Source organism: Equus quagga, chromosome 14 (assembly GCF_021613505.1).
Source record: "Equus quagga isolate Etosha38 chromosome 14, UCLA_HA_Equagga_1.0, whole genome shotgun sequence".
Classification (NCBI taxonomy): Eukaryota; Metazoa; Chordata; class Mammalia; order Perissodactyla; family Equidae; genus Equus; species Equus quagga.
In genome coordinates, this window is record NC_060280.1 from 8,788,678 (window position 1) to 8,815,418 (window position 26,741).

The 26,741-nt window shown below is 37.6% G+C and overlaps 1 protein-coding gene across 1 annotated transcript in view; it reads right to left on the bottom strand.

The window, feature by feature from the left end:
* Positions 1-5,256: 5,256 nt before the first annotated feature.
* The window catches only part of ANO5 (anoctamin 5), a 93,350-nt gene continuing 71,865 nt past the window's right edge, over positions 5,257-26,741 (bottom strand). Inside the window, exons 14-22 of the mRNA XM_046685487.1 lie at positions 25,544-25,618; positions 23,736-23,958; positions 21,882-22,051; positions 21,176-21,273; positions 16,188-16,318; positions 13,782-13,987; positions 11,928-12,106; positions 10,440-10,545; positions 5,257-7,415 (exon numbers count right to left, since the gene is read on the bottom strand). Coding sequence (XP_046541443.1) covers positions 7,215-7,415; positions 10,440-10,545; positions 11,928-12,106; positions 13,782-13,987; positions 16,188-16,318; positions 21,176-21,273; positions 21,882-22,051; positions 23,736-23,958; positions 25,544-25,618 — 1,389 coding nt within the window. The 3' untranslated portion in view covers positions 5,257-7,214. The remainder of the gene's footprint in view (positions 7,416-10,439; positions 10,546-11,927; positions 12,107-13,781; positions 13,988-16,187; positions 16,319-21,175; positions 21,274-21,881; positions 22,052-23,735; positions 23,959-25,543; positions 25,619-26,741) is intronic.

A 26,741-nucleotide genomic window follows, 5' to 3' on the forward strand; every position in this document is an offset into this window, starting at 1 on the left:
TTGCCTATTCCCAAGTGCTGAAAATGTTCTCCTGATTTTGGTAATGTGGGATATCTCTTTTTCTTGATCATTTCTTGCTATTTATCACTTTTGCTAATTTTTTCAAAGAATAGACTTTTGTCTGTTAATTTTCTCTATTGTATGCTTGCTTTCTACTTCATTGACTTTTATTATTTACTCTTTTCTCCATTCTTTGGGCTTATATTGCCAACTTCTCTCCCTATATATTCGAGATAGACGCTTAAATAATTGATTTCCATAATTTTTTTCTAAGGTATGCATTAAGATTTCTAGATATTTTTCTTAAAAGTGATTTAGCTGCTTCGCACAAATTTTGAGATGTCAATATTCATTTTAATTTAAAAAATGTTATCTAATATCCATTGAGATTTCTTCTCTGATCCATATGGCATTGAGAACTATGTTCTTTAATTTAGAAACATTTTGGGAGATTTTATAATTATCTTTTTGTTGTTGGGTTCATTTAATCCCCTATGGTCAGAGAATATACTCTGAATGATTTCTGTTTTTTGAAATTAATTGGGTATCACTTATGGTCCAGGATATAATCTATTTTGGTAAAAGTTTCATGTGAATTTGAAAGGAATGTGTATTTTGCCATTGTCGGATGTAATTTTATCTATATTTCAGTTGCCATGTTGATTGATTGCATTATTTAAATTTTCCATATCTTTATTGCATATTTTTTCTTGTTTAGTCTTCTAGGTATTAAGAGCATGTTAACATCTTCAAATAAGTTGTGTATTTATTATCCCTTTTAGTTCTATCCACATTTCTTTTCTATATTTTTATACATTTTGCTAGATGTGTCCATATTTAGAAGAGTTATGTATTCTTTTTAAAAATACCATTTTTTCATTATAAAATATCTCAATCTCTAGTATTGTCTCTTGCCTCACAATCTACTTTGTCTGATACACATATAGATCTATTTTATTTCATTTATTTTAGTCAGTGTTTCCATGGAGTATCTTTTTTCTGTTATGTGACTTTTAACCTTTCTGTGTCCTTATAGGTGATGTTGCAACAGAAAGCTCTGGAATTTTATCAGGGCTATGTATCCTTGGTGGACACTAAACTTAAATATTTTTCCTAAGCCCTGAGACTGCTGAATACTCAGCTGAACGTCTCTTCCTTTCAGCTTTACTTTAGCTTTTGGAATCTCCAATTTACTTGAGGGAAAAATGACCACAAACACAGGCTTAACTCTCTGACTGTTTTTCTCTCCTTTCCTAGATATTGATTCTATAATGCCACAAGTCCCCCTTTGCCTTGTAATTTGCTTGATATTTTCAATTTTTTAAGCATTTTACCCAATTTTTCTAGTTGTTCTAAGGGTTTCAATGGTCTGAGCAAAATCCAGGATATAATTACTAGAAGTGTAATTTCCCATTGCTGATTATAAAGGAGCAGACTCTAACATGTTTTCCTGAAGAATAATGTTTTCTGTATGCTTTTCATTAATTTCTCCTCTAAATTGATTTTTCGTTTCTCCTATTTTCTATTTGCATTACTGTTCTCTAACTTCTTTCAATGCTTAGCCTGTTTTTTTTCTGTCCACGTTCTTTCTGAATAGCCTAATTAAAGGCTATATATTTCCCCTAAAAACCACCCATAGGAAGTATTTAGTGCATGCACAAAATTTGAGCTGTACAGCACTTTTGTTACCATGTAATTAAAATTGTCTTCTAAATTCCATTTTGATTACATTTTGATCAAATTATTTCAAAATTTGTTAAATAATTTTCCTAGTTATCTTTTTATTATTGTCTTCTAGTTTCATTTTATTGTGGACAGAGAAAATTATCAGACTAATTTTAGTCCTTTGAAGTTTGCAGTGTTTTTTTTTTTTAACAGCCTGATATTTGGTCAGTTTTTTTTTTTTTTTAAAGATTTTATTTTTCTCCTTTTTCTCCCCAAAGCCCCCCGGTATAGTTGTATATTTCGTTGTGGGTCCTTCTAGTTGTGGCATGTGGGACGCCGCCTCAGCGTGGTCTGATGAGCAGTGCCATGTCCGTGCCCAGGATTCGAACCAACGAAACACTGGGCCGCCTGCAGCAGAGCGCGCGAACTTAACCACTCGGCCACGGGGCCAGCCCCTTTGGTCAGATTTTTTAAATGTTTAGAATGTGCTTAAGAAGAAATTCCTGTTCTTCAGTCATTGCATACAACATTTTATGAAGGCAAATTAAGTCTATTTTTTAATCACAATGTTCAAATGATCAATAATTTTATTAATATTTTTTGGTCTATACGGCAGTTTGTACTATGTCAACTTGGTTAAGCTGGAGCTGCAATTTCCAGAAGCCTTTTCCCTGTTTGGTGTCAGGTCAGATTTGTAAAGCAGGCAGACAGAAGTGAAGCAGTAGTTATTTCTCTCTCAAGGTCTTCGAGGCCTGACATGGTGAAGGACATACAGTTGGCTCCAGCTTGTCCTCACTCTTTTCCACTCCACGTCCAGATCTTCCTGAGCAGCAGTGGCCCCAAGCCCATGAATGAAACTTGGCTGAAAATTCACAGCAGTCGTAGCTCTACAGAAGCAACAGCTGCCACAGACTTCTCTAGCTGTCCTTCCCAGTCTCATTTCAGCACTTGGATATCCACTTAGATATCCACTACTACAGGAGTGTTTCAGGAAAGCTGAGTGGCGCCTTTTCTCTGACCCTTCAAATCTCCCTTCCAGACCATTACTTCCCAGTTCCTCCCACAATTTCAAAAGGTCTATCTTCTATAACAAATCCTTTATTCTACAATAGTCATAGTAGCTTTGCTATCCAGATTAAATCCTGAGAATCTATTTCTTTCTTTCAAATACTTAGAATGTGATGTAGTCACCTTAATTTCTGCTCAGTATGCACTTTATTTCCTTGAGTATATTGGTAAAATCAAATACATGATATCTTTACCTTTCTTTATTTTTTTTTAATAAAGTAGCAACTACAGGTCTAGGGTTCTTAGTGTATAAGATTTCAACTACTTCTTCACACTGCAGGATTAGAGCAATTCTACAGATTTGGAAATCCTGAGTCTACATGACTTGACATATTTTCCTGATGGGTTGGAATGATAAATGAATATTTGAGAGTTATTAGAAAAAAATGCTTTAGGATAGAGAATTTGGCATTTTATGAAATTCTCATTAATGTTATATCCCCAACAGGTAACCCTGGAGATTTTCTAAAGCCCCTCTCACAGAGTCTCTTCTCCTAGTGATCTGGGGCAGGATCAAGGGCTATGCATTTCTCACAAGGAGCCCAGATGACTCTAATGAAAGTGGTTGCCAATTTCCTTTTGGGGAAGATGGGACCAGAAAAAAAAATCAGACAACATCTCAACATACTATTTTTCCCTTTTGGTCTTCCTCTACACCTTTATCCCCTCCCAAAGTAGAAAAAAGAAAGGGAAAAAACAACAAAATAAACCTACCACCTTTTCCAATTTTTCTGGACCAGCAAGCCTCTTACTTCAAGGAATTTCCATCTTTAAATGTGACAAATGTAACTTCATGAAACATGTTACATGCAAAGCATATTAATGTTTCTAAATAAAAAAAGACTTAAAACGCCTTAGAGCACTCAAATTCGGAAAAATCATATCAACATTTTACTGTAAGAATAAATTGAGTGCATATCAAAATGTAGTTTAAAATTAAGCATTACTTTATTCTCTGAGTGAATTTGAATCTCTTGAGATTTATGTACATGTTACTTAAGAACAAATTTCCCTGCATACCTGCATACCCTAAGCTCCTTGCAAAAAAAAAATTAGAAGAAAGAAAGAAAAGGAAAAGGAGCACTTATTGTTTTGGTGAACACCATGGTACATAATCACTCACAGGAAAGACATACCTAATTGAATATCTGGGGGTGATGGAAGCAGGTACCTCACACACACTGAACCATGTGATCCTTGATATTCTCATGAATTTTTACATAATGCTGGACGAACCGACATACTTTAGTTATTACCTATGATGTAGAAGCGTAAAAGTGTCTAGAAAAAGAATGATACGATAGTTATAGTGAATCATGGGAGCAGGCTTCTAAGCCTGGCCAATGGTACTATTTGAAATGCTACTTTCCCTAATAAGATTCTTTGATAACACAACTATTACTAATTAAAAACAACTATTAGAGAGTTCCTTTCAAAACAGTAAGTTCTTGTTTTGAATGAGCAGGACAACTTCCTCACCCTCAGCTGGAGTCAGTCAACAGAGATCCGGGGCTACACAGCACTCGATGCTGCAAAATCGCTTTGGAATCAAAGTTTCACTTTTGACACATAATAGTTTTCAATTTGAAATTTCTTTCCTGTTTCTCTCACCCTCATTAGATGGCTTAGGACAGAGATGTCCATCTTGCCACCCACAGCTGCAACACGCCGCCTCATGACACCTCTCTCCCCACAGAAGCATGCGTGGGGTGGGTTTATAAGGAGAGACCTTTTTGATCTTTTTTCCTCTGTCCCTCTTCTTTATCTTCGTCTTCTCTCCTTCTTCTCCATGATAACTTGCTTAATGGCTTCGTTAAAAGAAGAGTGTTACAGCCAAAAGGAGTCACGAGATGCAGCAAAAATGAGACAGCATTGCATTTAATTAAGACACTCCCTTCTTGACGGATTCTTCTAAAATAAATGTTTTGAAGTGGATTCTGCATCTTGTGTGCAAAGAGAACTGATGGAGGCAACAATTGGTGATGACATCTGAAAAGAGTTGTGAATTTTTTGGCTTTTGCACTTAAAACTATTTCAAATAAGATCTCAAGTGTTTCTTGGAACAATTCTGAAAAAAGTAATTATGGGTTTGATTAGATGCACACGTGTGCCATGGTGATAAATATCAACTTACATTTGGTAGTGAGGCACTCTTGATTCAGCCCTCCCATAATGACCAGTGGGTTTAATTAGATAAGACAAACTGCTTTGAATCGATTTGGCTTCGGATTCTGGTGAGCAAGCTTTTAGGAAAATGAGGGATACACTTGTATTTCATTTTAAAATTTGTGAAACAAGAAGAAACTTTTTGGTAGAAAATTAAAACATGATATAAAGTACTTGTGAATAACATCTTAAAAGGAAAATATCTCCCAATCATAGGAACTATTTACTTTTCTTGAAAACTATTTTCTCCCTGGTTAGTTCTCCATACATCCTCGAAACTCGACACTTGAGTCGCTTTGTTTTAAGATAATTTTGTGAGTTAAATTTGTCTTTATTTATCTTACGATCTAGCTCTATATGTAATGTTCAGCCATAAAAATTAAAGCTTATATCCAAGAAACCAATTCCATGCTCTTCCTTATTTTTATTAGCACCCAGGAAAGAAGCAATATGAGCTGTGTGCCACGTACAACATCGTAGTAACACAGAGTTTAATTTCACAAGCTAAAGATACTGCATCCGTGGCTTATTTCATAGCAACACTGACTCATTTTCTCAAGCAAGAAATATATCTCCTCAACATGTGAAACTACTCTTCAATAATGAATTTCAAATTACGCAAAAATGTTCATAAAATCTACACAGAGGATGACAAATCATTACTACCAATATTGGGGTAACTGTCTCATGGTCTTATAAAATTTATAATCCTCTGTTCTAAATGCTTAATATTGATCATTAGTTAACACTACCTGCCATATTCTTAATACTGGTACTTTCACAAAAATGTATTAGCGTTAAATAACGAACCACTACTTTAAAAGAAAACATCTTGTGATAAAGTTTCTTCTTTTGTATGCAATTAAGAAAACACTATTCTTTTGAAAGTGGAGTGTAATTTGAAACTACAGATTCAAATACTATGTAACTGCACAGTATCTCTGACTCTAAAGTGTTAAAAATCCATATGAAGTATTTTGGGAAAGAGGAACAAGAACTGGTGTTCATGTGCCATAGGCCTAAGTATGAAAGAAAGAATTCAACAAATATTTTATTTCACTTAGCTATCAAATCCATCACCTCATTCTCACTTGGTTGATCCCTTTTTGGTGTTATACTTTGGGATTGATGTTAAACTGATAATTTCTCTAAAACAAGCTCACATTTGAGATGTTATACCATGTCATATTAACAGCCAATAATAACACTTCTTGTGTGTCAAAGGCATAGGAACAAGGCACTGAGCGTTGTATGAAGCGATGCCTCAATAGAAAAGATTGTCAATTCATTAAAAGATTTGAGATTTCTTTAAACAAAGAGATCAAATTTTATAAACAACTTGTACCTAACTTATACAAATAACTAATGCTCAAACAGGCTTCATGATGCCAAATAGGTATTGCAGAATAAAAAGGATTTTTAAAAATAATTCAACGATTTTTTTAGATGAAGGTCAGTAAATTAATCACTAGACATTGTCTTGCATTTGTTAACCACTAAGAAGACAAATTTACTTCTCTATAATGTCTTTCATTTACTTGAAGACCTGAAGCAATATAACCACTTCTTAATGCTGTTTTCCAGATAAGACAATCCAGTTTTGAAACTACTGTTACCAAGATGTTATCTTTTAAGAACTGAGTTGTTAGTCTTGAGTTGGAAGCCAAACATTCTGTCTCTTGAAAACTCAACTCGGGAAGGACCATCTGGGATTTTGATGGAAGTTTAACTTATTCAGGATGATTTCAGGAACAAACCCCTGCCATGATATCTACCCAATATTTTTAATATGTGAGTTTCCTTATGTCAGGTGATTTTGGTTTTTCATTTGCATAGTCTAAAATGGCAGGATGTATATGGATCAGTAGGCCTCTTGACTTCTTTTCTTTTTGTCCCAACATTTTCTTGATGGGAAAGAGGTATAAAACAACCCAACAGAAGACCATGAAAATGTGCAGAGGCTCTGGAGGCGATGGGACAGCCCATGTCCAGTGTTTAATTCTAAGCTGCAACATCCCATGATTTTCCAGTATTCTGATTCCATGTGCACTTTTAACAATCATTTATAGAAGCCCAGAAAACAGTATCTGGGGAGGGCCCTGCCAATGCAGCAGACAAGTGGTATTCTTCCGACCTCATAAAGATGGCCTCTATAAAAGTATACAAAAACTTTTGGAGTTAAAAAAGAAGAAGAAGAAGGGGTAAAACTGACACATGGCTTCTGGCCTCTGGCCCTAAAACCAGGGGAGAGTTGTCCAGCCAGACAGGCCACCAACTGCTCCTCAATATGGTGATGAGAGTGTTGACTTGCCCAGCTATACTTGGTTTTCTTGGATCATGACTCGCTTGGAAAATTCAGCAGAACTAGTTCTCAAGTTCTCTTTTAATTTGTTAAGCTCAAAGTCATGCAGAATCTTGATAGTTATTAACTTTTCTCGCTTGATTTTCTCCAGAACATCTTTTGGAACATCAGGGATCATCCAGGCCAACAAAAATTTAACTAAAAACACAATGTGCTGGAGGAAACAGAAAAGCAAATCAGAGACATTGTTAGACTTGTCAAATGTCCAGCAGGAAGTTCTTACAAATCATTTCATTCATTCAATAAACTATACTCGACACAAAAGGTACAAGGAAAAGCAAGAAGATGAAGTCCTTGTCCTGGAACTTTCCTACAAAGATTAACATTAAACAAATATATACTAAAATATGTAATTACAGAAATTCCAGTTGAATACAGTTATTGAATATACTGTTTATCTACGCTCCCTCCTGAAAACCTACTAACATATTTGTAAGGGAATTTTAAAAAAATGGTATCACTCACAAAGACAAAAAGAAGAGAGAGGGAACAGTGACAACAGAGTCAAGAGAGTGAAGAAAGCTGGCACCTAAGCTTGCAGTTGGTGACTTGGTGACGGTAGAAACCAACCAGACAAAAGCCAATTTTGTTTCAGATCATCAGAAAAGTTCAGGAAAGAAGGTCCTAAGGACTCTGCAGGCATAAGTGTGGCTGGAGTTGAAAATAAGGGGATTAGTTAAAAATCGGTACAAGGAGGAGTTGAATTTTCAGAACCTCTCCCATCCGTATCCAGAAACTACTTTCCGACCCTACCGTGGCAGTAACGAGTAATTTATTTTCTGTAGAAATTAAAAGAGAAAGCTGTGGACTCAGGGGCACCAAAGCTAGTGGAGGATGGAGGTGTGGTGCCATATTGAAAACAGGGCAACTAAGTGGAATTTGGCACACTGAATCCCAGGATCCCTAGTCCCTCCTGCCTTGCTCAGCTCTCAGAACACAGGCAGCCATGAGATGGCTCAACAGACAGGCGGTTAGAGGATTTTTCTCTGGGGACATAGTCTGTGAAATTAGAACTACAGATATCAAAATTTTGTAGGTCTCAAATGAAAAAGTCCCTTCACTACCTTATCATCCTACAGTGAAATGCAAGAGACCTTCCCCCTGTATGCACACAAAGCTTATAGTCAGCATTCACTGCTTGACTCTTATACATAAGCAGATTGCCAAGAACCACCAAATATGTAAGAAAGTCTAACATGAAAGAAAAAGATCGAAACACAGAAATAGGAACTAAGGGGAAACAGAGGTAATGAAGGAAGCAAAAGAATAGTAGAATAAAAAGACAAAAGTATGAATCCCTCCATTTTTTTCTTTTTTCCAAAGATTGGCACCTGAGCTAACAACTGTTGTCAATCTTCTTTTTTTTTTTCCCTCCCCAAATCCCCCCAGTATATAGCTGTATATTTTAGTTGTGGGTCCTTCTAGTTGTGTTACCTGGGACGCCACCTCAACGTGGCCTGATGAGTGGTGCCATGTCCGCGCCCAGGATCCGAACCAGGGAAACCCTGGGCTGCCATAGCAGAGCACGCAAACTTAACCACTTGGCCACGGGGCCAGCCCCATGAATCCCTCCATTTATAGGAGAGAAAATAAATGATAATTAGAATTTCAAAACAGGAAGTATAACATCCGAATAATAGGAGTCCCAGAAAGACGGAACAGAGAAAAGAAGGAAATTATCAAAGAAATAACACAGGCAAGTTTCCTAACTTGAAGTGTAAGCACAATTTTCAGATCCACAGGGTTCAGTGAGTGTTCAGAGCAATGAAATGTTGTCCAATATCAAGGCACTGTCTTGTGAAGCTTTATAAAAGAAGGGCTAGTGAAAGAATGCTCAAAGCTTATTGATTTGTAAAAGGATCATAAAGACTGAGGAATCAGAATGACAGTGGATTTTATCACAACACTGGAAGCTGACAGAAAATAGAGCAATGTCTTAAAAAACTTCAGGACTACCTAAATAAAGTCGGTTAAAATTTTTTCAGGGAGAATGAGTTTTCATCTTGAATTCTATACCAATTAATCATCTATGAAGAAAGAAAAGAAATTTTCAATATTCAAAATTGATGGCCTATAACTTTCCTCAGAAAATTACTGAAAGATGCGCTCATCGAAATAAGCAAGCAACCCAAGAATGGGAGAAACACAGATTGCAGAAAATGCAGGATTCAATACAAAAGAAGGTGAAGAGACGTTCTAGGATGATGGTGGGTCAGACAGAGCCTGGGATGATTCAAAACATTAAAAGGCAAAATAAAGAAAGAAAAACAAAAACTCAAAAAAATTCTGGGGCAATTTATCAGAGTGAAAGGTAATCCAAACTTCTGATGGAAGATGTGGAATGAAAGAGTGATAAATTCATAAAGAACAGAGAGAAAGAGGAAAACCACAGGCAGGAATATTACATAAGACTGCTCTTTTTTTCATCATGTGGAATTATTTGACTTTAAACTATTTACATGTATAATTTTGATAAAAGTAAAATAAACTGAACAAAAACTGACTGGAATTTGTGTGTGCTTGCATTTAACTTGTCTATTACTGAGCTTTGCTGGAAAGTGAAAAAATGCCTTCCATCTACTCTCTCCCTCACTGGCCACATGGCTGATGGTCTGTAGCTTATTCAACCACCCTCTCTGTGTCCGTTCTCTCTTATTGCATGCGTTACATCCATAACTAGACGAGACAGTCCACAAGGGAGGAAACATGGTGGGCGGAGCAGAGGCTTGGGAGTGAGACCTCTGGCGTTTAAACTCAGGGCTAATATTAGCTGATTATCTTTAAACCAATTCCCTAATTTTGCTGAGTTTCAGATTCATTTTTCAAGGGTGAATAATAAAATCTAACTTACAAGGTTGCTATCATAGCCTCTGGCACCAGTGTACAATAGGTATTCAGTAAAACCAGTGGGTCCTCTGCCCTTTTCCTGAACTCCAGGGAAGAGGCCATATTTTTTCTTTTCTTTCCTGTCACCTTGATATCGTCAGCAATAGTAAGTGAATAACAGGCAATCCATTGTACTGAAAATATCTCTAAGTTGCTTTTTGTGACAACAAATACTTATTTCAAAACAATTTACTGAGATAATGCTAATTTTTCTGCTGAGCAGATACTTTTAGAAATACATGCCTAAAAGGAGAAAACAGACTAGCTGGAACGAAAGTTAAGACAGGCTTACTTCCATAACTATGATGAAGGTCATCTTGGCAGCAAGGACATGCCAGTACTGCATATTATGAAAATATTTCTGATCATGATCAGGAGGAAATCTGTAATCTCTGTACCTGAAAAATACAAGTAAATGCAAAAGTGAGCTATCACTTCAAACAGCGAGGCCCAGCAGAAATTCTTGTTATTTCCCTTAAGACCCTTGTAGTTGATCACAAAAGTCAAGTCATAGGAGGATAACTGCTCTCATGAAACATTTATTTTTCTTGTATGGATAAAAATCATGGCCATATGTTACTTATGTAGAGTACTGATGCAGCTCAAGTGAGACGGGGAGACTCAGCGAAACTTCTCTCCTGCCCTTCAGAGACAAATTTCTCCAGTCAGCAAAGTTTGTGGTCTCCATTTCCTTTCTTCCTACTCCTTAACATACTTAGCTCTACCCATCGCTCCACCGAAACCAACTGTTTCCTGTCATTAAATTGAAGGAACGTTTTAATCATCATCTCATTTGATCTTTCAAGGATAGGACTTGACATTGTGGGCCATCTACTTTCTTGAAACTCTATTTTCTCTTGGCTTATCTGACGCTGCATTGCTTTTGTTTTCCTTACCATCCTTCTGGAGTTTTCTTAGTGCTCAACTTGGTAATCTCATTGTTTTCTACAAAGTTGCGAGATGTTGATGTTCTTCAAAGACTTAGTCCAGCTAGGAAGTGATGACATCAAGAAATCGGACAGAAGTGTCCATGCTCTTAAACACTATCCTATAATTCCTCTATATGCAAATATAGACTATAACAATGATTTTGTCTACCTGTGTTGCAACATTTTGCTGTTTCTGTCTTGGAATCCCAGATGAAGCTGTTGGTTTAAGGGTTAAGTTAAGGGGCTTTGATGTAATATATATATTTATGTAGTAAAATATAATTATATATATTATATAAAGATTATATGGAAATATAATCTTTCCATCCCAGAGTAAAAGATCCTCCTAGTACATGATACACTGAGTGTGGAAACAGTAGGTTCACAAATCTAGTTTCCTGTTCTCCGTGAGGAAGAAACCCTCAGGTGGGGTGGCCGGTGAACTCGTCATATTGTTATTTCTCTTTCTCACTCTCTCTTTTCAAGGATATATAGTTAAATTCGAGTAGATTAAATGCATATATACAATGATCATGCTGTATGATCTATAGATATTACAATTTGGGACCAAGGGGCATTTCTTGGTGAGAAGTCTTTCTAATAAATTTAGAAAATAAGAAACAATTGAAAACTGATATTATCTCTACCCCTAATTTTCTCTTACTTTTAGACATTCTACTTTTCCAAATCAGAATCACACAACGTGTGAATTCTAGAACTGATGCACTTTTTTCATCCAGGATTTTTACTGCTCCAAGTAAATCTTGTTCATCATAAGAAATGAAGGAAACAGAGAACTTAAGACATATATTTAAAGGGCAAAATTGAAACCTAAGAAAACAAGAGGAAACCTGCAAGTGGTGAAGTCTCGTTTTTCTGAAGGTACAGTGTGGTTTGGAAAATCAGCGATCAGGAATGTTGACAGGCTGTTATTGATATATCCTTTCATGGGCTCAGTGGCATCTGTTGAGTAGGCATAGTAGTAAACTAAACGAGGAATGATGTCTGACGTAAACGCTACAATAAAAGCCTGAAGGACAAAGCAAGAGAGAGATCATGAGCTAACAATCCAGTTTTAAAAATGTCCGATTTGTGCATCTCAGTTCCATGTGCCATGTGGATGCCAAATGATTAAAATGTTATTACAAATCATGTTAATCTATAAGTCTTCGGCTTAAAAGATAAAATAGTTCATTTACAGTGTATGATTCGTATTCCAAAATTTCATAGCTAGAAAGTGGCTAAGTTGAAAACTGAGCCTAAATGTATCTGTCCCCAAACACCATGCTGTTTCCACCATGCCTTGCTGTTTCTTACATTTCTCCTTGTTTCACAGTACAGTTCACACTCTCCTTAACCAAATTCCCTTGCCTAGACCAACTCCACAGGTTAGGGCAGTGATTGTGTGTGTGCGTGCGCGCATGCAGGAGGCCGGCAGGGAGGGAATGGAGAGACAGAAGACCCTGTGCTGGTAAATTTCCCACAGTTCAGTGCAATTAATCAAGTAACTATTTGATTCCCCAGGAATGGTGTTTTCTCCTCCTTTCCTAAGCTCTGGAATAGTATCAATAGCATGTTTCCTTTAGGTTAGATAAGTCAATTTAAAACCATCTGGCTCTGCCATCTACATTTTTAGTGGTAGATTTTTTAAAACGTCTAATATTACTTCTGTAGCTATTGGTGCACTCAGGTTTTCTATAACTTACTGAATAAATTTTGGCAGTTTTTATTTTCTAAAAAAGTGTCAGTTTCAAATAGACTTTAAAAATGTATTGGAATAAATGATTACATAGCAATCTCCCATAATTTTCTCACTTGCACCGTACAACACTTTTCTCTTGTTAGAGTTTTTCAGAGTTTTGCTTGTTTTATTTGTCTTTTCAATGAACTAACTCTTTATTTATTTAGCAATTATATTGCTTTTTGTTTGTTTCCTAATTTGATTATTTCTGATTATATCTTTATTAATTCTTACTACTTTTTATTGATTAGTTTTACATTTTGCCTTAGTTTAAGGTATATACTCAGCTCACAGTTTTCAGTCTTTTTTAATAAGGAAAGCATTTATTGCTCTGAATTTTTCTGTAACTGTGGTTTTAGTTGATTCTCATAGGTTTTCATTTTAATTAAGCTCTCTATAATTTCAATTTTGTTTCCTTTTTATACGATAAAGCTTACTTAGAAGCGTGGATGTCGAGCAGTTAGATTTTCCTTTTTAACTAGTTTATTATCAACTTCAATTTTTAAACCATTACTGTAGGTGAACATGGACTGCACAAATTTCTGCTTTGGGGAATTTGGTTTTATTATTATTGTTAATAAGTGCTCCATAAATGTAATAGGTAACTGTTGTGTATTCTCTGTTTGTAGTAAACAACTTTATGTATAATCAAGCTTTAACTGCATTACTCAAACCCTTTATACCATTACTGATTTTCTGTCTACTTTGTCACACCCTATGAAACTGTTATCATAGTATTTTAACAAGAGTGATTTTATAATTTTCCTTGCATTTCTAAGAGTTTGTCTGTCATAGATCTCTCTGTGTTGTTTAGTGCACTGAAGTTTAGGGATGTTTTATTTTATGGATTGTCACCATGAAGAGATCAATGTAAATAAAGAGTGAGTTAAGCATCATTCACATCTCCCCATCCCCAGGAAAACAAAATAAAATACAAAGTCACCCCCGAAATAGGTACACTTACATTAGTTGCCACAGAAAGGACAGCCATTCCATAAAGAATGTCTTGCCAAACACCTATGCTATGAGCTTTAGCAGCTACAGGTCTCCTGTACTGAGTAGTAAGTTTCCAGGCATCCACTCGGATCTCTATGATATTATTCAAGAGAGCAAGAAGAGGAGCCAAAGGAAAAGAGGCCACAAATAATGTCACAAATCCAAACTGGATAACTGCAGAGAAAAAAGAAAAATTCACACTCATTATCGTGGAGGGGAAAAGAGGGGACACTCCACCCAACTCTGGCCACTTCCCTCATTTTGGAGGGATCTACACCAGCACAACAGTCCAGGTCTCTTCCATCTGCCAACTCCCTCCTCCCTGTGGGAGGCATAGGGACTTATCTGCTTGCTAGAATAGGAAAGAGAAACTGCGTACGCATAGCTCAGCTCCGACCTTGCTGTTTTGTTTTGAGATCTGCTTGTCTGAAGAAAGCATCCATTCTTATTAGATAGGATATACTTAATCCTCTTAAAACACAGCCTTTTATAGTGGGCTATGTTTAGGTCTATGCAGGTCTAGCCTTTATATCCTGGTATTGGCACATCAGCAAGGCAATCAAGGTTTACTCTCTTGGTAATCTATGTACTTTTTTGTGCTCAAGGATAATGACTGATTCATTTGGATGCTTCCAATGGCCAGCACGTGCTGGGTATATAAAAGCACTCAACTACAAGCCTTATCAACAAATGCATCATTTAAGATTTAAAGAAGCTAACAGATGAAAAGGCAGTGCAAAACAAGATATTTGAGAATAAATCAGAAAATGATCTAAAGCATCAGAAACATAAATTATACGTGGGCAAAGGAAATACACATTTTCTGGAATGAGGTATTTGTCGAGGTCCTCATCCAATGTACTATCTTGACATCTTTCTAAATAGGTTTTCCTCTTTCCTCTTTAAGACTCAACGCTTGTGTAGAAGCTGGCTTCTCTTCCAATTTTTGTTCTTTTGTTTCCAACAATGCTTGTGGTAAAAGACTCCACGCAACTGGCAGCCTGGGTTTCACACAAGTAAAGAAAAAACAGTCTGAGATACAGGAATGGCTTTCCATTGAAGGAAAGAAGAAAGAAGGAATCTCCTGCTAGTCCTCTATTTCAGGTGGGTCTTGGTTGTGTCTAGATTTCAGCTTATCTCATGAGACTGCCTTATAAAACTCAGTCTTGTCGTCACTAAACTAAGTGAACAAACCACCTCTTTTCTTGCCTTCTCTACTGAACCAAGCGATAGGTTAAGAGGAAGCGTCATGTAGAAACAGCTTGAATTTTCTAGGTTCAAATCCCAGATCCGTATCTAAAATCCTGCAGCCCGTGGCAAATTAATTAACCCATCACAGTTTCAGTATCCTCTAAAGTAAAATGCAGCAAACAGTGACTACTCTCTAGAATGTTTCAAGATTAGAGATAACGGATGTGTAACACATCCAGAATAAATTGACTCTTAGATGTGTCTCAATAAATGGTAATCTTGTCATGAAACCTTGATTTCATCTTTTAATTTCAGCTATCTTTAATGCATTTATGCACAATTCATTTGAAACTTACATAATTAATTAAAAATTACAGCCTTATCACTCCATAAAGCAAGGACTACCTAATTTTACAAGAAGCTTATAAAATAGTCTTCTTTCTATTTGTCCTAAATTTACCTATTTCAATCCAGATATCATATGTATGTATTACGGTGGAGAATCAGAAATAATTTCAGATCATTTCGTTCATGCCACCATGATTTTATGGGCCTAGAAAGTAAGTTAAGAAAATTGTCCTCCTAATTCCACCAGAGAAGCAGAGAAGGTCCCTTGAGATGAAGCACTCTGAGTAGACTACACAAGCAGCCCCATCATTATTTCTCCTAAAACGCCACCTCGAGATCTCTTCTTTGTTCCGTCCCTAGAATGCCTTATGCATTTCTCATGGTCAGCCGGGCTTTCTGTTGCACGCGTGCTGTTAGCCTTCTTCTCAGCCTGACACTAAACGTGTGTCAGGCTCCAGAAATGCTTTTCAACTTATTCTCTCTCTGAGCTGTCACTGAGGCAAACAAAAGGAGGAAGAGCTATTTAAGCTAATTTGAGACAGGTGTTAAAAAGTGATCCTTACTTTATTTGGTTCAACAATATTAACATCCAACTGATAGGAAAAATATCTCTAAGATTGGTGTTTTGAAACTAAACATCATTCTTCATTCTATCGGTGAGGAATATAAATACTGAGCCAATCTTTTCTATATTCGTCCATCTATCTTTTCATCCACCATCCAATAACTTATTGAACATCTACTATGTGCAAGGCAGGAAGAAATATTAAGAGCTGGAAAAGCACTTACTTTGCCCAGCCTGACTCTGTGTTTCAAGACAGTGGTAGAGAATTACCTGTTTCTAAGTACTCATAGAATAGCCCAAGAGACCCAAAAGTCTCAAGGTCGTGATCCTGCTCCCATCGACTGTAAAGCTTTTCAGAGTTGGTCCGAGCTTTTCGGCGTCTCCACCAATTCAGAATCAAGCTGTAGGAAGTAACAAGAGTAAACACATGAAATAGAGTTAAAAAAACAGGGGTCAGAGAATCAGAGAGTTAGATTAAGAATTGGGTAGAAGGGGAAATTAAGTAACTTAACATCACGGAGCAAGCAGAGCTATGACTACTGCTGAAGTCCAGATCAGAATCTAATTGTTCTTTTCACAACACATGCTGAGGTCCAAAGTTCTTTACTGGGGACATTAAGAAAATAAGACAACCCTGACTCTCCCCATGGAAATACATTTATTCCGAGAGAGTTCTGTTAAAGAGCATGTGGAGGAGAGGGTCATCATAGGATCATTTTTTCTGTGTAATTCACTAACCTTCATTTTGTCAGGCTACTCAGGACACTCAAAGAAACGAGAAATTGGTTACAATAGAAAATGTATGACAAAGGAAATACAGAGGATCAGGTAACACATGAAAATGCATGCAATAATCCCAAACAAAATATTACCTAACTAAATCCATACTATATAAAAAATAAGGTATCATGATAATGTTGGACTACTTTAAGGAAAAAAAAGGTTTTTTATTAGAAAATCACTGTCATAGACCACATTAACAGATTTAAGGAGAAAAACATAAAATCATGTCAATTGATGGAGAAAAATTCATTTGATATATTTCCAGCACCTATTAAAATCTATTTATGACAGAAAAGTAGGAAAAGAAGGAAATTACCTTAATCTGATCAAAAGCATCTACCAAAATCCTGGGGCAGACATCATTCTTAACAGGGAAAAGTTAGAAGCATTCTTGTTAGAATCAAGAACAAAATAAGGGTGTGCATGGTCACACTCAAGGCTCTGCTGGAGGTCTGAGCCAACACAACCAGACGAAAAACAAACAGGTAAAGAAGGGGACGTGAAGGAGAATCTATGATGACTAACAAGGATGTGATGGATTGTCGGCACAGAAAATCCAAATGAAGTCAGACAGAAATTACTAGAAATAATAATAGAGTTTATCACTATATTTCGTTTCTATACATCCACAAAACACAGGTAGAACATAAGTTTTAAAAGATACCATTGCAATAGCAACTAAAATTAAAAGTACCTATAAATGGATTTGACAAAAGATTTATAAGATGTATATGTAGAAGTTTAAATCTTTCTTTAAAGTCATTGAAGTGCAGGGGACAGCCCCATGGCCTAGTGGTTAAGTTTGGCGTACTATGCTTCAGCAGCCTGTGTTTGGTTCCTGGGCGCGGACCTACACCACTCACTAGCCATGCTGTGGTGGTGACCCACATACAAAATAGAGGAAGACTGGCACAGATGTTAGCTCAGGCAGAATCTTCCTCAGCAAAAAAAAAAAAAAAAAAAAAGTCATTTAAGTCCAAATAAATGTTCATGAATAAAAAGACTTGACATTATAAAAATGTCAGTTGTTTTTATTGAAACAACTGAAATCTAATTTCAAACAAAAAATCAAAATATTTTTCTATGTGAAATCTGACAAGATGTTTCTAAAATTTATACAGAAAGACGAAAGATCAAGGATAGCCAAGATACTTCTATAGATGAACAATCCATTGGTAACACTTTCCCCACCAGATGTCAAGACTTAAAGAGCTGTATTAATAAGAGAGTGTAGTACTGGTGCAGGGACAGACCCCTGGAACAGCATGGGGACCCAGTAACAGCCTTGCACTTGCTGTCTGGCATAAACGGTATTGCAGATCACAGAGACCAGGGAACAGGAGCTTCTCCATCAACGGTAACATGACAATTATACGTATATGTGGGCATGAGTGTAAAAAATTACATTTGAATTTCACATCAAACACAAAAATCTTTTCTATATATATTAAGAATTTAAACGAGAAAGACAATAATGTTACAATGCTAAATGTATGAGAATATCTTTTTGATCGTGGGGTAGGGAAGGATTTATTAAACAAGACTTAAAAAATGCCAACCTATAAAAGAAAAGATGGATAAATTTTACTATATTAGAAGGATGTACTTTTGTGCATCTACAGCAGTGGGTCCCAACTAGGAGTGAGTTAGCCCGCAAGGGAACGTCTGCAATGTCTGGAGAGATGTTTGGTTGTCACAACTGGCGAGAGGGTGGGCTGCTGGCACCTAGTGGACAGAGTCCAAGGATGCTGCCAAACCTCCTACGTGGCAGAGGGCAGCCCCCACAACAGAGTTATCTGGCCCAAAACGTCAATAGTGCTGAGGTTGAGAAACTGTGATCTAAGGATACGATTAAAAAAATGGAAGGACAAAACTTATGTTGGGATAAAATATTTGTAACACATATAACCTAAAACAAACAAAAACACAGCAACCAGAAGTTATAAAGTATTCCTAAAATCAACTTAAAAAAAGACAGACAAGCAGAAAAATGGTTAAGCAACATGAGCAAGCATTTCATTGAAGATGAAATACCTATGACCAAAAAATGCTCATTCATGTCATTACTCAGGGAAATGCAAAGTGAACCCAGACTGAGATATCATTTTGCCTCCAAATGGGCAAAAATTAAGCAATGAGACAATACGAAGTACTCTAGCAAATGCAGATTAAAAGGAACACATATACTGCTTATATCTAAACTGAAAAAGACAGAGAAAAAAAGATAATGAAAAGGGAACAGAACCCCTGAGATTTCTGAGACAATGTCAGACAGATGGACATGTGTGTAACTGGAGTCAAAATGGAAAAGAGACCACCCAGTTCAAGAAGAGAACTTTGCCAGGAATCCCACGTGCTCCATTCCAACTACAAACTCCTCGATCCCCACAGAGTAACCACTATCTTGAATTTTATTCTCATCACTTCCTTACTTTCTTAAAAATAGTTTTATCATCGGGGCTGGCCCCGTGGCCGAGTGGTTAAGTTCGCCCGCTCCGCTGCAGGTGGCCAAGTGTTTCGTTAGTTCAAATCCTGGGCGCGGACATGGCACTGCTCATCAGACCACGCTGAGGCAGCGTCCCACATGCCACAACTAGAAGAACCCACAACGAAGAATACACAACTATGTACCGGGGGGCTTTGGGGAGAAAAAGGAAAAACTAAAATCTTTAAAAAAAAAAAAAGTTTTATCATCTATAATCCATTTTGAGTTCATTTTTTGAATGAGGTGTAAAGTTCACACCGAGTTTCGTTAGTTTGCATATGGATGTCCACTTGTTCCAGCACCAGTTGTTGAAAAGACTGTTCTTTCTTCAATGAACTGTTTTTGCACTTCTCTCAAAAATAAAATGGCCATATGTATGTAGCTCTATTTCTGCAGTCTCTACTCTGTTCCACTGATCTATGAATCTATCCCTTTGCCAATCCCAGTCTTGTAAAACTAATATAGTTTTACAGTTGTCTTAAAATCAAGTAGTGTAATTCCTCCAACTTTATTCTTCTTTATCAAAATAGTTTTGGCTATTCTAGTTCCTTTGCCCTCTATATAAATTTTAGAATCCACTTGTCTATATCTACAAAAATCCTCTTGATACTTTGTTTGGAATAACATTAAATCTATATATCAATTTTGGAGATAATTGGTTGAGTCTTCCAATCCATGAATACAATGTTTCTCTCCATTCATATAGATTTCAAAATAACCTTTCAGCATACAAATTCCATTCCAGTGTGTAACTGATCCCATCTGTTCTACTCTATTTAAAGTACCAGTTTTCATTTACGTGCAATTGATTCTTTTTTTATACTCATTTGTTCTTGCTTAATTTATATGTTTTTACTTAAATGACTTCCTAATCCTTTTTCATGACATATCACCTCCTCATATATTTTTAGACTTTGCCAGAATCTTCTAGATAGAGTAAGTTCACTTTCTAAAACTTGATTTTGTTAGCAGCCTTTGTAGCATTAAATCTCATTATAAGTTTTGGAATTTTGGTTTGTAGGCTTAATTTTACTTGTTTCTTTTTTCTTTTACTCGCCTGTCTGCCTGTCTCTTATCTTGTCTGTGCATATTTATCGCCTCCCTTGTGTTTGGTTTAGGGGTTACCTCCATTCTGTCCTCTGTGTTCTCAATCTGGAGCCAGCACTTAAAACAACGGCTTGGAGTTATTTCTCTGTGGCAATACTAGGAATGTCGTGGATCAAATACTGCTTGAAAGGATGTCTATGTCCTTCGTCAGCACATGACATAGAAGCCCGGGAGCACATGGAACTGCGCCAGGGCAGCAGAGGGAAAGGATCTTTTCAAGCTTCTTTCATGAATAAGTGAGAATGAACCCAGTCCCTGGCTTCAAGTACATGTAGTGAAGCTGCCCCATCCCCCCACTTAAGCAGGGCATTTTAATCCACTTCACGCTGCAGGTGTGAGAACCCGACACTGTCATTTCCTAACAAGGAGCCCTGCAGGACCACAGGTGTATGAGCCTTCTCTTTTTATCCATGGGGATATTCATCTTATATTGAAGATCAACTGTCATTTTGGTTGTCTCTTTTTATAATGTATTCATTATTGCTGTGCTTTCGGAACAGAGAGCAACCTCTTCACATACCAGCATTTCATTCACAACCAATTTTTGTGCCTAGGTGTGTCCATGACATATAGATCTGTTTACAGAGTTCAATGCTTAGTAATCCTGAGAATAATGTGCATCACATAGAATAATCTACAGTGGAGATAATGTCTAGATTTCCAGTGGAACCTTCACAGGAGAGGTGGATACTCAGTAGAGATGCATATTTAAAAGCCTCTGTTACCTTAATTCCTTCTTGACTGTTGATTAAAAATGAAGTTTTTTTATTGACTAAAATATTTGCTAACAAAAGCACCATGATAATCAAAGAATTCCATTTTCTTCCAGAGGAAATCTCTCATGGTTACTTAAATTAAGCAAAAGCTTCCAAGTCGTACATACGGATAAATGGCTTCTTTAATGTTTCCGAAGATCTGTTTCCCAGTCATTATGATGGTCAACTGGGTTGTTAATTCTATCAGACAGCCTCCAGGATCACACTAGTCAGAAGCAAGAAGAGAAAAAAGAAGTGAATGATGAAAGATGGACTTTTGCAACAAAAGAAATCCCAAACCAGAAGATCAGAACCTGAAGATTTTGCTTGGCATGGATAGCAAAGGGATATTTAGCTCAATAGGTCCAAGTGTGACCACAGACCAGCACCAGGCTAGCTGTATTAGATTCAGCTGGGGATCTCTGAGTCTCATTGTTAGAAAATTCTGAATCTTTATTTGGATGCACAGGCAGGTTTGGAAAGCACTGATCTGGTCTAACTCTGTAACTCCTGGTGGAGCCCTTTCTGCCACAGCTCCAGAAGTTGTCATTCATCCTTTGCAGGGAGCCGTCGGCTATACAGAACGTACTTATCCCATTTCACAGCTCGTTTTACTGCCAAACAATAGGCATAATATAACTTCTTGCCCAGAAGAAACTGGAAAGTCTTTCTGATGGCCGGATTCTAAGACTAGTACCCTCTGTGGACAGGATCAGCATCTCACACTTCTCTTGCAACTTGACAATATTGGAGTTAGCGGTGGCCACACAGAAGGCATTTGGTTAACACTGAGTTACTGAAGCCACAAATCTCCGCTCTCAAGGGAATTCTTACCTCTTCACTTCTCCACACATTGAATAAATATGTGTACTTTCCGGGATAGCCCACGAACTTCCCTTTAAAGAAAGCTACGTAGAAGCAGGACGAGTAAAAATTTACAAACTGAAACAGGAACATTTTCAAGGTAAGACTGCTCTCATACTCCTGGTAAGTTCGAGGAATTTCTGTTAAGTAAAAAAACACCAAAGTTTAATGATGTACCTTCCTGTTTCTCCTTACATTTCATACTTCCTGGGACAAGCGGCTATCTACTCATCTTATTCCGAGAGCCTGCTGCAATGATCCCCACTCCACCCATAATAGACCAACAGTAAGTAACTGTTGACTTTGTGCCAGACTTTCTATTAGAGACTTTGTATTACTCTATCACTGGAGAAGCCTGGGAAGCCGTCATTATTACATTTCGAGGGGTGAAATACTTGCCCAGGGTCACCCACTCAGAATATGGAATTCAAACCCATATCAGACTACAGAGCCTCATACTCAACCCCTTACAGGACATGATGTCCTGTAAACACATCAGCTCCCTCTCTCTCGTGTGTTTTCAATCAGGTTTAAACAAAGCAAACTCCTATCAAGGGCAGGGGATGATTTCCAAACCGAACTGCGTTTCCTCTCATGAATTAACTGGCTCTATCAATTTTGAAAACAATGCCACGCAAATGGCGGCAGTTATAGCACACATTTCCCTCTCTATTTAAAATGCATGATCTACCATTTAATGAATTCCAAAGACAAGAAAATATGAGATTCTCTTGACCCCACAGCAGGGTATCATGAGGCAGATAAGAGGAAGGGAGCGTGTTTTTCTGAGCTGATGATTTCCCAAGCGCATGAGCTGATCCAGCCAAATCCATCCCATTTTCAGCAACGCGGAGAGAGTGATACAGATTACTCTAAACACACAGGAAACTTCTCCCTTCCAGTGAAATTTAGCTGCATTCCCACAAAATCTGTGATGTGAATATAAGTGATTTTTGTCATTGAAAAAAGCTGTGATTTTTCAGGTGCTGCCTGCGATGAATGGTTTTGCTGCGGATAGCACAAGAAAAGTAAAATTGAGAGATGGGAACTCCAAACCTGAGGAGAGTGTCTAACGAAAGTTGCTCCCCAGTGCTCACTCCAGTGCTGAGGGAATGACGTGCTCGTTTTGTACCACTGGGCACGACCTCTCTGCACAGGTCTGGAGGCGGGCACGGCTCCTGGAGAGCGTGCTCAGAGAGGCTGAGGCCTCCAGGAGAGTCTCTGACCTTATTTCCGAGTGGCGGGGGCAAGGCCAGAAGCACCTGTGCTCCGCGCTCCCCTCCCTCACTGACTCTCCCACTTCACCTGTCACCCCGCCACCTCCCCTCACGGCCTGAGGAGAAATTTTAACATTTTCTAAAAGAAAATAATCCAGGTTCGAAGACATGGCAACTGAAAAGAGAAGTGCGAAATTTTAGATTTCTTCAGGAGGAGCTAATGGTTCTGTTTTTCTCATGATCGTTTGCAAGATCAAATACCTTCTAAATACTACACACATGAAATAAAAATTATGTCTTGAGAAAAGTGAGGATTTTTCGTAGGATTCAGCTAGCCCTAACAAGGGAGAATTAAGACAAGAATACTCAAAAAGATCTACAGCATCCTAATTCTTCCTTTTAGTTCTTCTTCCTGCTTCCACTGTGATGGGCCTGAATGTCGCTGTTAGGTGATTCTGCCGCACCGGGCTACGGGTCCACCTATAGAGTAGAACTGCCTTAAAGTGTACCTTTAAAAAATGAACTCCCTGCAGGAAGGTCCAAAATGGATGTAGAGCACTGGTAGGGACCCTTGTTCAGAGTCACACTAACGCTCTGGGCAACTTACCCATTTTTGTAATCCAGGCAGATATCTTTTCATAAAAGAAATTCAAGATCAAGATGACAATGAAGTTCAAGCACGATCCAGTGAGTGAGGTGGTTATCTGGGGAGTGAGGAAACTTTTGACCTGCTTTAAGGATGCTTCACTTTCCATGAAGCTGGCAAACGTGGCAAAGACTGACAGGCGGTATACAATCACAGCTACCATACACGCGATGACGAGAGACATCTGGGGGAGAGAAACAACGAATTGGTCACCCTGGTCTCTGTGTCTCTGTGATGCACACATATCTGCAACACACTGTTCTCTTTGTCTCATACATTAAGTTGAGCAGCTCTGACATGGAAAGCAAACCAAGTCAGCCTCTCGCCCCATAGACGGCAGGAAATGAATACCAGTAAAGTAAAAGGGTTAGAGATGAGGCATATGGCAGCAGCTGGGGAAGTCTAAAAGAGAAATCTACTGGCTGCCCATCCTCTAGCAAGAGCTGGAAAACTAGTCAGAAGTCCCAATTCTGCCCATGGCCTTACCTACTCTTAGATGGCCCTGGAGTTAAGGATGTTTTTTGCATTTTTAAAGGTCATAAGGAAAAATAAAGACAATTATGCGCCAGAGACTATTTGTGGCCTACAAAGCTTAAAATATATCTGGCACCCTTACAGAAAATGTCTGCCAACCTCTGCTCTAGGCTGGAGTCAAACATGTGGTGTGAAGATCACTTATTTCCCAGAGAAAAATACATTTAAATATTCTATTTCATTTCCTCTCGGAATGTTGCCATTAGTGGTCTGATACGCCTGGTAGTGTAGATATTTGTGTAGAGTCTGCATAAATTTTATACACTTTCCAAACCACAAAAACACAAAAATCTAGGGATGGCTTTATAGAGATAATTGGAGAGTTTTATTCTGAAAGTTGAGGAAGAGACTCAGATTGAATGAGTACTGAAAACAAAAGGAAGAAAAATCTTTCTGGGACCAGACTCCAGAGTAATTCACGAGGGGCATTCCAAATGGATTACTGTCCCCCTTTTATTCTACCATCTCTCCTCCATGATTGTTATATCATCTAAGAAAATGCATTTAAAATAGGAAAATTAATACCTTCACCAAATGCTAAATGCCAAAGATAAAAAATCATGAGACAATATGGATGGTGAGGTTAAACTATAATCTACAATTGCTAATGATATTTCAACCTGTTAAACTGTCAGAGGGTAACATGACCTCTTTTCCTCAAATTAAAGGCTGCCTGTAGGAGGGCACGAATTTGGAAAAGGGAAGGCAGGAAATAGATTATGGTGATGGGGGAATCTAATGGCTAAAAGGCATGGAGAAAACCCGACTCCCTCACATGGGATAAGCCAACTGAATTTTTCAAGGAGAAGAAGGAAGATTTTCTTCTGTTTATCTCAGCAAGAGAATGAACTTCAATAGTATATGCGAGTTTTTTTCTTTCATTTTTTGCAGATATTTTAAGTAGAGATAAAGATAAATGAATGATTTTTTAAAAACTAACCAGAGTCTGCAAATTGTCATACTGTTCTGGTTTCAAATTCTCCCCTAATCAACGAAGAGCTGGGAGGGGAGAGGGTCAGGCTCTAAGACAAAGCTCCTCGCTCTCCCTCCAGCTCTTCTTCCAAGGTTCAATTGTGGCACACTCAGGTGGACTACGGTTTATTTTGTAAAGAGCTCTATTCAAGATAAAAGGACGGGGGAGGGAGGGACTCAAGAGCTCCTGCAGATGAAACTGTGGAGATAATCCTAATACGACTGCATGTCAGAGATGATATCAGTTTTTAAAGAACGCTTACCCATAATGTCACCGTGGCTCCTGACAAAAAGTACCATGGAAGACGACTACATAGAGGCATGTAGGGTTCCATCTCCTATAATTTTGAAGAAATCACAGCAAAATTCAATGTCTACTTCAAAGTTGGGACTCCAAGCAGCAGTCAAAATCACAATGCCGAAAGCAGAAACTTCCCCAAAGCTTCCACTACAGCTCACGGAAGACTACATTCTAACAATGGTTCCTTCCCTTTAAGGAGAAACCTTCCGGGATCTCAGATGAGATGTGATGGACACACACTAGTTCCTGAGTGTTGGATCAGAGTGGTATTCAGGGCCTGGGAGCCAGGAAACAAGTCAACCCCTGAGGGCTGCTGCTTGAGTGGACATGCTTTAACGATGTTACAATTTTATTCTAAGTGAATTAAGTTGAATTGCGTTGCTCTGTAATTGCTTGGCATGATATTAAATAGGGGGCCTTCTTTATATTTATAGGGTTGTGTTCTTCCACATAGTCCAGGGGCCAAGGATGTTCTCCCTTGATGCTTTTTTAAGTCATTAATGGAAGATATTAATGATATCAACTGACATTCTTAGCTATATCAAGGGGCAGTTAGATCTTACCCAAAAGAATACTGCCATATGGTAAAAAAATAGTTGTCAGTAGAAATCTAAATCGTGCAATTCTATCTAAAACATAAGATTTTATACCTTAAGGATTTAAGAGGGAACTGAATGCAAACAGAACTCAACAGGCAGCATAGGCTGTCCACGAGCTCTCTTAAACCCCAGGATATGTGTGCACATATGTGATTATACATGTGTGTGTCCGTGTGTGCGTCCATGCAGGCATATGTGTGTTCCCTACACAAACTCAAATGTGAAAGTTCTGGTTGTACTCACCACTGAGGAAACACTGCAAGTAAGTCAAAAAAACTTGACTTCAAAACCATTAAAGATAAGGGAAGTCCATAAGTCATTGTGAATCAATACATATTATTTTTCATCTGGTTTCAAATGTAAACATTCATCACATCTTGTTTTTATGTCAATAATTTTTGGTAAAGCCAATAGGCCTGCTTTTAATTTACTTTTTTATCCCATAAAATATGAATAGATACACATGTCATTATTATGACAATATCTCTTTTAATATATTTTCTTAATTTCAAAATGCCACCCAAGTTGTTAATGTATTTTCTGAGGTGTTTTTTCCTTTAT